The 10,712-nt window shown below is 38.4% G+C and overlaps 1 protein-coding gene across 1 annotated transcript in view; it reads right to left on the bottom strand.

Annotated features, from left to right (window-relative positions):
- Positions 1–10,712, bottom strand: part of frmpd3 (FERM and PDZ domain containing 3) — a 532,412-nt gene that overhangs the window by 98,094 nt on the left and 423,606 nt on the right. The window contains exons 10-11 of the mRNA XM_043705300.1: positions 10,269–10,400; positions 1,048–1,167 (exon numbers count right to left, since the gene is read on the bottom strand). Coding sequence (XP_043561235.1) covers positions 1,048–1,167; positions 10,269–10,400 — 252 coding nt within the window. The remainder of the gene's footprint in view (positions 1–1,047; positions 1,168–10,268; positions 10,401–10,712) is intronic.

The raw sequence follows: 10,712 nt of genomic DNA, 5'->3' as shown, positions 1-10,712 counted from the left end.
GCATTTCCAACGCCCCTCCCCCAAGTCCCTCCTCCCTACCTTTTACCTTAGCCCGCTTGGCACACTTTCCTCATTCCTGAAGAAGGGCTCATGCCCGAAACATCGATTCTCCTGCTCCTTGGATGCTGCCTGACCTTCTGCGCCTTTCGAGCAACACATTTTCAGCAGCATCAGGAGAAGTCAACATTTCAGGTATAACCTTTCTTCAGGACCTTCTGATGCTGCCTTGACTACTCTGTTCTTCCAGCCTCCTGCCTGCCTCCTTTGGAATCCAGCATCTGCAGTTTTTAAAGTCTCATGCCATGCCTGTTAGCATGTTGACACTTCAGCCAAGCTAAAGGCTATCACTCCTGTAGCAATGAAGTGCCCTTTAACACAGACAGGTTGCTTGTTATGCTTGTCAGTGGGGATCGGTCCAGTAGTTATGGTGGAGGGGAGTACATCTTGATGAATAGTACCTCAAGACATCAATGAAACACCTACTGCAGTCGCCAGTTTATTATGGGACAAACATAATACTTGTTTATTCTGCCAAGTGGCCATGTTAGAAACTGGTGGGGGCTTGTCCTTAGTCCATTCAAGACGTGGTTGGGGGCCCTAGCACTGTCAATCATGGGCATAGTCCACACACGGTGCAGTCAACTACTTGGGATACTCAGATTCAGGGGATCTGGCTGAAGTTCAAGGAGTGCAGAGTAATCAGTCTTGAAGTGCCATATCAGCAGCCAGGGGAATTGCATATTCTCAGTCAGGGAGCTGCAAAGATGTTGATTATTTAGGAGGGTGCAAGGTGGACGGGGGTGGGGGAGGGCCTATTGGGTCAATGGTAGGATTGTTGAAAAATGCTGCTGCTATGCCATGATATTGCCAGTGATGGGCAACACCGACTTGCTGAAGTTTGTCCAGGTGCAAAGTGGTCGTTCAACGATGGCATGGGCACAAGGGCTGATGGTCTTTTGTGCAATTATGTGCTGAGCAGTCAGTTGTTCTGGGGAACGAAGCACAGTAAAATGTTCCACTGAACTCCCAATCCCTAACTGTGCTTACCTGTGCGTAGAGATAGTCAAATGCCACAGGATCTCTCCTCAGCAGGTCCACTGGGTCCTTTGGAAAGAAGGTGATTCTGAGGATACATTTCATGGTGTGAAAGTGACTGCGCTGCACAACCTAAAGGAGAGCCACAACAGAAACTGATAAGTGCATTTGAGTCTCAATAGAAATGTTAAAGTCAAACAATTCACACTTAGTATTCAAAGCAAGTTAGCCAATTCACAAAATTGCTATTTGAAATATTATTCATAAATACATGGAATATGATTTGTATTAGTTTATGTCAATTTAGTCTGTTTATGCTTTGTAGGTGTATAATAACAAGCGTATTGAAGTTTGGCTCCAGCATTAGAATAGCTATTTATAGGATGGTGATTTTAATTATTCACATATTGTGTTTCCACCACTATCACATAGGGTCCTTATGGTGATGGTTTAAACATCCCGTCAGTGCTGACTTTAAGCATCCTACAGGAAATACTGATTTCAATTGACCAGAAACTTGCTCATAACTTAGCCAAAGTTGCACAAATTTGGGACAACTATGCACAAAAAGGTAAAAACTGTGGCTGAAGTAAGAAAGGGAAATACCACAGAAATGCAAATAGGGAGTACTTTTCTGATGGGTAAGATATATTTCTGGGATAAGTAGAGTAGCATAACTCTGCACCACTATAAATGTCCGATAAATAGTGTAGGGAAAGCTTAACTCTGTATTTAAATCATGAAACTACTGAACTGGAAGTGCTTAGTATGAATATTAGAAATCAGGCTTGAGATCAATAAGTAAAAATTTCAAATTTTCTGCAAACCAGCGGAACTAATCACCTACATATTATAAAGTTCAGAGTTGAGGGTGTGGGTATGTTTCCAGCACCACACTCTCGACTCTGATTTCCAGCATCTGCAGTCCTCACTTTCTCCTATTATAAAGCTCACCCAACTTTCATTTCATCGATTTTGAAGTACACAGGAAAAAAAACACTTAGGAGCAAGAGTAGGCCATTTGACCCCTCATGTCACTCTGTAAGATTATGGCTGATCTCATTGTAATCACAAGTCACATTCCCACTTATCCTACATAATCTATTGATCCTTTGCTAATCAGGCATCTATCCACCTCTACTTTAAAAACATTCAAGGACTCTGCTTCCACTGCCCTTTCAGAAGGAGAATTCCAAACACCAATGGCCATAAGTGAGAAGAAAATGTACACATCTCTATTTTAAATGGGCAAACTCTTATGTGAAACAGTGACTCCTAGCTCCAGATTCTCCTGTAAAAAGGAACATCCTCTCCATGCCTACACTGTCAGGACCCCTCAGGATGTTAAATATTACAGTCAGGTCATTTCTTACTCTCCTAAACTCCAGCAAATACAAACCTAACCTTTACAGCCTTTCTTCACAAAACAACTTGTCCATTTTAATTAAGAATCTGATAAACCTTCTCTGAATTGCTTCCAAGGCATTACATCCATCATTATTAAGCATGCTGACCAATACTGCGCAAAATACTACAGCTTTGGTCTCTGCAATGTTTTGTATAACTGAGACATAACCTCTCTACTTTTGAATTCAATTCTCTTCATCGTAAATGGTAACATTATTTAAGCCTTCCTAATTGCTTACTGATTTTGCACGTTAGCATTTATGGTTGAAGTCTGACAACACTTAGATTTCTCTGAATCTCAAACTTCTGCTATCTCTTACTATTTAAATAATAAGCTTATATTTTTATTCCGCTTGCTGAAATGGACAATATTAGATTTTTGCATAGCATTCTCCATTTGTCAGATCTTTGCCCACTTAATCTATCTATATCTTTTGTAGCCCCCTTGCCCCTTTGTTTTTTCACAACTTACTTTCCTACCAATCTTTGTTAAAGAATCATACAGTCTTACAGCATGGGAATAGACCCTTCTGTCCAACCAGTCCATGCTAATTATAATCCAAACTAAACTAGTGTCCACCTGCCTTCACTTGGTCCATATCCTTCCAAACATTTATTATTCATGTACTTATCCAAACGTCTTTTAAACGTTGTAATTGTACCCACATCCACCATTTCCTGTGTAAGTTCATTCCACACACAAACCAGTCTCTGTGTACAAACGTTTCCCCTCCTGTCTTTTTAAAAGACTTCCTCCTCTCATCTTAAAAATATGCCCCCTAATTTTGAAATCCCTCATCCAGGGGAAAATACATCTGTCATTCACCTTATATATGCCCCTCATGATTTTATAAACCTCAATAAGGTCACTCCCTCAACCTCCTATCCTCCAGTGAAAAAACAGTCCCAGCCAATCCAGTCTCTCCTTATGAATCAAACCCTCCATTCCCTGTAACATCTTTGTAAATCTCTTTTGAACCCTCTCCAGCTTAATAATATCCTTCCTATAACAGGAAGAACAGAACTGCACACAGTACTCCAGAAGAGGCATCACCAGCATCCTGTACAACCTCAACATGATGTCCCAACTCCGATACCCAAAGGTCTGAGCAATGAAGGCAAGCGTGATAAATGCCTTCTTAATCACCCTGTCTACATGTGATAAGAACTTCAAAGAATTATGTACCTAAACCCTTGAGGGCTCTGTTTTACAACACTAACCGAGGCACTCCTTTTAATCGTACAAATTCTGCCCTTGTTTATTTTATCAAATTATCCAAATTAAACTCCATCTGCCATTCCTTGGCTCATTGACCCAATTGATCAAATCTCTTTGTAATCTCGATAACCTTCTTCGCTGTCCACTATACCACCACTTTTGGCATCATCTGCAAACTTACTCACCATGCCTCCCACATTCTCATCTTAATCATTTATATAAACGACAAACATTTGGCAACCACACCTCTTGTCCCTTCATCCAAATCACTGAATATGAATTGTAAACATTTGAGGTTGCAGCTGTGGCACATCATGTGGTAAATCTTGCTGATCTGAAAGTAAAATATTTATGCCTATTCTCTGCTTTCCATTAGCCAGACAATGTCTATTCATGCCAATATGCTCCTCCCAGAGCATGAACTTTTATTTCCCACAATAACCATTGGTGTGGCAGTTTATCAAATGCCTTATTAAAATCTAAGTACAGCACTTTCACTAGTTTCCTTTCATCTACAACACATTACTTCCTCAAAGAACTCTAATAGATTCATCAATCATTATTTCTCTTCCAAAAAACCATGTTTGATTACCTTTCACTCCATGTGTCCTGCTGCAGCTTCTTTAAAAACAGTTTTTAACATTTTCCCTATAATGGACATTAAGCTAACTGGTCTATTGCTTCCTGCTTTATGTTTCTTTCCCTTTTGAATAAAGAACTTCCATTTGCTATTTCCAAATCTCATGCAACTATTTTGGAAAGAATGAAATAATTAAAAAGAATGCATCAACTATCTCACTTGCAACTTCTTTTAGACTGCAAACCACTAGGACCTAGGCAATTACCAGCCCTCAGCTGCAACAATTTATTCAGTACCACTTCTCTTGTAAGTATCACTTTCCCGAGTTTGTCCTTCTATCCCTTTTATTTAGTGATTTACAGCTGCTTTTTAGGATGCTTCTTGTATCCCCTATACTGAACACTGAAGAAACATATCTCTTCAATTCATCTGTCATTTTGTTCATTTCCGTTATCAATCCTCCAGGCTCATTTCCTATAGGATTAATTCTCAGGTTCTAATTGCTTTCCTTTTTTAGTTATTTATAGAAATGCACGGTATTTATTTTTGTATTTCTGGTTGGCCTTTACTTGTACTCCAACTTTTCCCTCATTCTTTGCTGTTCTTTGACATTTGATCCAATCTTCTGACTCGCCAACTTTCTTTGCACAATTGCAAATAGTTTGTAGGTCAATCCCCTTCAGTTTAAAGGTGATTTCTATAAGTGTTTTGCATTTTCTTCAAAATTGATACAATCTTTAACCTTCCAGCTAACCAAGACAGTGGGTCTATCCCTTGTATTTTTTTTCTTCTATTCAGAATTTATCTTTTCTATGCATTCTGAAATATCCCCTTAAATGTCTGCCACTGTATCACTATTGACCAATACTTTAGTTCACTTTGTCAATTCACTATAGCTAGCTTTGTTTTCACACTGTAATAATTGTACTTATATTATGACTTGCATCCACTTCTCTCTCCCTTAAACTGTGTGTAAAATTCAATTATATTTATGTCACTGTTACCCAGGGCTGCCTTCACTATGAGTTCATTTATTAATCCTATCACATTACATAGAGCCAAGCCTAGTAAAGCCAGCTTTCTAGTTGGCTACAGAATATGCTTCTCTAACTGACCATCCCAAAACCATTTTAAGAACTCCTCATCTATACTACCTTTGCTTATCAGGGTTTTCCTGATGATATGTAGATTAAGATGCTTGTTGCATGTCTTTCAGTCAAGTTTCCTGTATTTCATCTATGCTCCCCTTTAGGCAGAGCTGCTACTCAACTGATTCCATACCTTGATTTCCTGAACTGAGATTCCTCCCTGTTGTTATTATTAACTAACAGAACCACCCACAAAATTTTCTTAGCTGCACATCCTTCATAAATATCTTGTGCCTTTCAAGATCCAAGTTTTAATCTATATCTCTCTGTAATGGCGACTAGATTCCATTTATTTCTTTCTACTTGTATTCTCAGTTCATCTGTTTACTTGGACGCTACCACATTCAGATGTGCAGTCTTTTATTTTATCCTTTTATTGTTTTTGTAATCTTTAATCTTATCTGTTGGATATGAATTTTCTATTGCTTCCTATCATAGTCTATCATTTCTGTATTCATACTTTTCTCTTTGTCTTTTCTCTATTCTTTGATTTAGCACACCTTCCTAAATTTGATCTTTTGACAAAATTGAAAATAATGCCAACCCTGACATCTGTAACTGTGACTTCTAATGAGGAGCACATAAAATCTTAAAAAAATGTTTCAGACATAAAAGAGGTAATATCACAGATGTCATCACAAATTCTTGCACAGGAAAATAGTACAGCACATTTATAGAACATATTCACTCCCTAATGACATTGTGGATCTACCTAAACCAAAAGAATTGCAGCAGTTCAAGAAAACATCCCACTATCGCATTCTCAAGGGCATCTAGGGATGGGCAACATATGTTAGTCCAGTTAATGATGCTGACATACCATGATAGAAGACAAAATCAACATGAAAGTCACAGTGGTATCTTACCTGACATGAACTACAATAAAGATATGTACTGATTTCTCCCTAATAGTACATGTCTTGATGAATGTGCTGGTGAAGAATGTTTCAGAGCATTTAGTTGAAAGCCTTTTTTTAAAAAATGACAAAGATGTCGGAGCTACGCTGTCATGACAAGGCATTGAGGGGAGCTCATGACCTTCTCCAAGAGAAGCAGTAACATTTGAACAGACACATGATTGGGAGTTTGTTATACTTCTTGGCATCTGACTCAGACAGTGGCATTGGGCACCAGCCTTATTAGGCACACGAGATGCATGACCTAAATTAACTAAGGTAACTTTGGTCCAGGCTGTTATGTGGTATCATGGCCTCCTACATTGGTCCTGGGGAAGAGGATGTTCTGCCTGTGCTTGTCATGTCCACAAGGACTCCAGGTCCCTGATCACAAAGAGGAGTGACAAAGTTTTTTCATCTGTCATATTTGGGCAAATGTCAGGAACCTTAGAGAGAAACTCCAGGCTGACAGCACTTATCTGGGTGCACATTAAGGATTTTAAAAGATGGCGCAATTACCAGGGATGCTGGTCAATTCTATGATATTCAGCCATTGGTGAGTTTTTCTGGTAACAGTGTGTGGTAGGATGGAAATAGAAAGAGGACATTGAGGTGGGGTAGGTAGTTAATGAGGTGGGTTTGGTAAGATACAGTAAGAAAACTTGCTGGGCCTTGGGCAGAAATACTCTCTGAAAATCTTAGCACAACTGATATTTAGCCAAAAAATACATAAAATTTGGCTTGTAGTATTTGCCTCTCTGTAGCCAAAAATATTTCTGGAGCTTCATCAGAAAGTAGCAACTTATTCTCCTTGATGTGGAAACAGATTTCTGGACCAAGATCTATAATAAGTTCCTATGCACCATTGTGAACTCCAGGCTGGATGGTGAATTTATTTACTTCGTTATGCATTTCGAAACTTTTTTCAAAAGTTCAACTTCATTATACAGGTGATTGTTTTCATGGTAAGGTTTTGCTTCTCTACTATAGTCTGTTGCAAACTTAAGAGAAGTTTTTTTTCATTCTCTGTGATGTAAGGTGTGTCATATACACTACCATTTATTTCAGAGTTGTGAATTTGAACTAGTGGCAAGTAGGCTTTGATCTGCATGTATAAATGAGTAATAATTAACTTGTTAGTCTCTTTATAAAGATAATTTTAAGGAAGTATATGTCAGAGAGCAGGAGATTGGGGGCCTTCTGGAGCGTTAATGGGATTTGATTGTATTGTAAGAACCTTACAACTGGAGAAAACAATCACTGAAAGGTAATGGCTTGCTTTTAGTTTAGAATAAATAAGAATATTTTGTTTATGAAAAATCCATAGTTTGGAAAGCAGTGGGGTCCAGTTCCAGAAGACCTAATTCAGGTTAAATACAAGAACGGTTTGGAGGTAGGTTACTTGAGTGTAAAGGTTTTAGTTTGAAAATTCAACATCAGAAGTGTTAAATTAAAAATATAGAAAGGTAGCCTAATATAGAAGCTAATATATATTTCTCTGTAGAAATAAAGATGGGAAATAAAGGTTCAAACTTATTTGTACAAATAATTAAGGAAATGAAAACTGTCAAAATGAGGAATTGAAAGAAAAAAATTAAGTCAAACCTCTAGATTTGATAGAGAAGGCAACTGTCTGGTATTTGATTACTATAAAGTGATGGTATTGGAATGGATGGGATTTTGTTTTACTGTGTATTTCAAAATCTTTCAAGTTTTATTATACATAAATAGGTTCATTGACTCAATTTTATCTTCACTTCTTTTGTGTAATACATTTCTGTTTTATTGTTAAAGCCAAATCTGCAGAACTGTATGCTTATGTTTCAGAGAAAGACCATCATGTTAAATAAAATAATATATAATCCATCAGGCCAGATTTCATTTTGTATCTGACTTATCTGATAGTAATATCAGTTGGGATCATTATACTTACAAGAGTGTGTTTTCATTAATTGGAGCAGAAGGTTTTCCTCAACTAATAGTTCACAATGATCTTGGATCTCTGGAGTATTTCTGAGAAAGAGAGACTTTCCCCTTTATCAAGGCTTATCTTTGCTGTGTTAAGTGTGTAAGAGCATTGACTATTTCCTTTTTAAATCTCAGAGGATTGATTGTGGTGTGTGGCTGCTAATATTTGGGATTTTAAGTCAGCGGTTTCTTTTGAACAGTTAGACCGGTCCACTTCTTGTTGAAGTTGATCTGGTTGAGCTCATTTTGATGCTGTGCATTAAGTTTCACCACAGCATTCTGCATCTCTAGAAATGCCATTGATGATCCTCTTTCTCTTCGGTGAAAGAATTCATGAATGCTTTCAAAGATTGTTGAATCCAATTACCGACTTTTGTTTGTCTTTTCTGTACAACAACAACTTGTGAATGTATTGGCACGAACTGACTTAGAGTCATAGGGATGTAACAACATGGAAACAGACCCTTTGGTCCAACTCGTCCATGCTGGCCAGATGCCCTAACTTAATTTAGTACCATTAGCTAGCACCCGGCCCATATCCCTCTAAATCCTTCCTACTCATATACCCATCCAGATGCTTCTTAAATGTTGTAATTGTACCAGCCTTTACCACTTCTCCTTGCAGCTCATTCCAAACACACACCACTCTCTGTGTGAAAAAGTTTGAAAACTTTTTCCTCTCACCCTAAACCTATGTCCTCTAGTTCTGGACTCCCTGACCCTATGGAAAAGACTTTGTCTATTTATCCTATCCATGCCCCTCATGATTTTTATAAACCTCTATAAGGTCACCCTTCAGCCTCCAATTCTCCAGGAAAAACAGCCACAGCCTATTCAACCTCTCACTGTGGCTCAAAACCTTCAACCCTGGCAACATCCTTGTAAATGTTTTCTGAACTCTTTCAAGTTTCACAACATCCTTCCAATATGAAGGAGACCAGAATTGCGCACAATATTCCAAAACTGGCCTAACCAATGTCCTGTACAGCCACAACATGACCTTCCACCTCCTACACTCAATGCTCTGACCAAAAATGGAAAAAATACCAAATGCCTTCTTCACTATCCCATCCACCTGTGACTCCACTTTCAAGGAACTATGAACCTACACTCCAAGGTCTCTGTTCATCAACACTCCCTAGGACCTATAAGTCCTGTTCTGATTTGCTTTCCCAAAATGTAGCATCTCACATTTATCTAAATTAATCTCCATTGGATCCAAGGCTATCCTTTTCCTTGCATTCTTGCCATTGTTGAACTGCCATTTCTCCCAAGAAAATATCTATTGGTTCATGGTAGCATCTACATCTTGGAAGTTTTAGGCTGAACTAGTGTGTTTTGAAACCTCCTTGCTGTAGGTTGAAATCTCTTATTGGTGTTTCGGCAAGCAACCTTAAATTGGCCTATTTTTCACGTACCATTGTGGTGTGTGTCATTAAGCATTGCTGGCTAGCAGGTTTGATATGAATGTGGAGATTTCTCACCACACGATCAAGAAGCAAGAGGAACCCTCTTTCCCTTTTAGCTGTTGATTAACAAGTTGCACAGGGGTTCCCACTTGTTTCAAATATGTCTAGGTGAAACAAAGAAGTGACAGGATGATGTTGACCTTAAGGTATTTAATGAATGTACACATGTAAAACCACTTCTCTTGTGTTCACAAGCTAACGATGCACTGCATCTTCTCAACAGAGCCCTTCTCCATTCCCCAATCTCTGGATCATACTGAAAGACAAAAAGATTTAGGATCATTGCACCTATTCATTATCTAATACTCCTTCCAGAAGTGAGTGCCAATCAAGTGGGGGGAGTATCAAACATGATTGGACAGGTGATACCATGTCCCATTCAATAATAACACAAAGGCACCGCTTTGTGGATCAGAAGGCCAGAGAATCATACACTAAAATGTATTGCTACTATTTAGGGAAAAGAGGAAACTTGATCAAAAGACAAAAAGACATAGCTGCTTAAGAATGAATGTGAGAAAAGTATTAGAAGCTGCTTGTACTGACCTGTATCAGAGTCTCCGCCTCATGAAGAAGAAGGAGTTTCTTCTCTGGCCCTTCATTGCCCACCTCCAGTACAAGGGCAAAGTGTTCTATGCACCTGAGACACAGTTTATCTTGCAGCGTAAGAATCACGTCCTACAAATACATAACACTGTGTAAATCAGAAGCTGCAAACTTCTATTATAGAATTCTCAAGGGTGAAACAACCAATAGTATTATACAACGTGAGTGTTACATTGTTGTAAAAAGATATAGCATCCAATTTCCATTTGGGGATTTCTGGTTTATATGCTATAACTTCAGTGGAAGAGCCATGGAAACCCTGGAGAAATCTTACAATATTCATTCCACTGACAACTTTCCATTATTAATTGTACCATTTTAAAAACTTTGAAAAAACTATTTAAATGGCCATTTTTGTATAATACAGAGATAGTTATGGACTCC

Source organism: Chiloscyllium plagiosum, chromosome 15 (assembly GCF_004010195.1).
Source record: "Chiloscyllium plagiosum isolate BGI_BamShark_2017 chromosome 15, ASM401019v2, whole genome shotgun sequence".
In the NCBI taxonomy this organism is placed as follows: domain Eukaryota; kingdom Metazoa; phylum Chordata; class Chondrichthyes; order Orectolobiformes; family Hemiscylliidae; genus Chiloscyllium; species Chiloscyllium plagiosum.
This window is presented reverse-complemented; position numbering and strand designations above follow the sequence as displayed.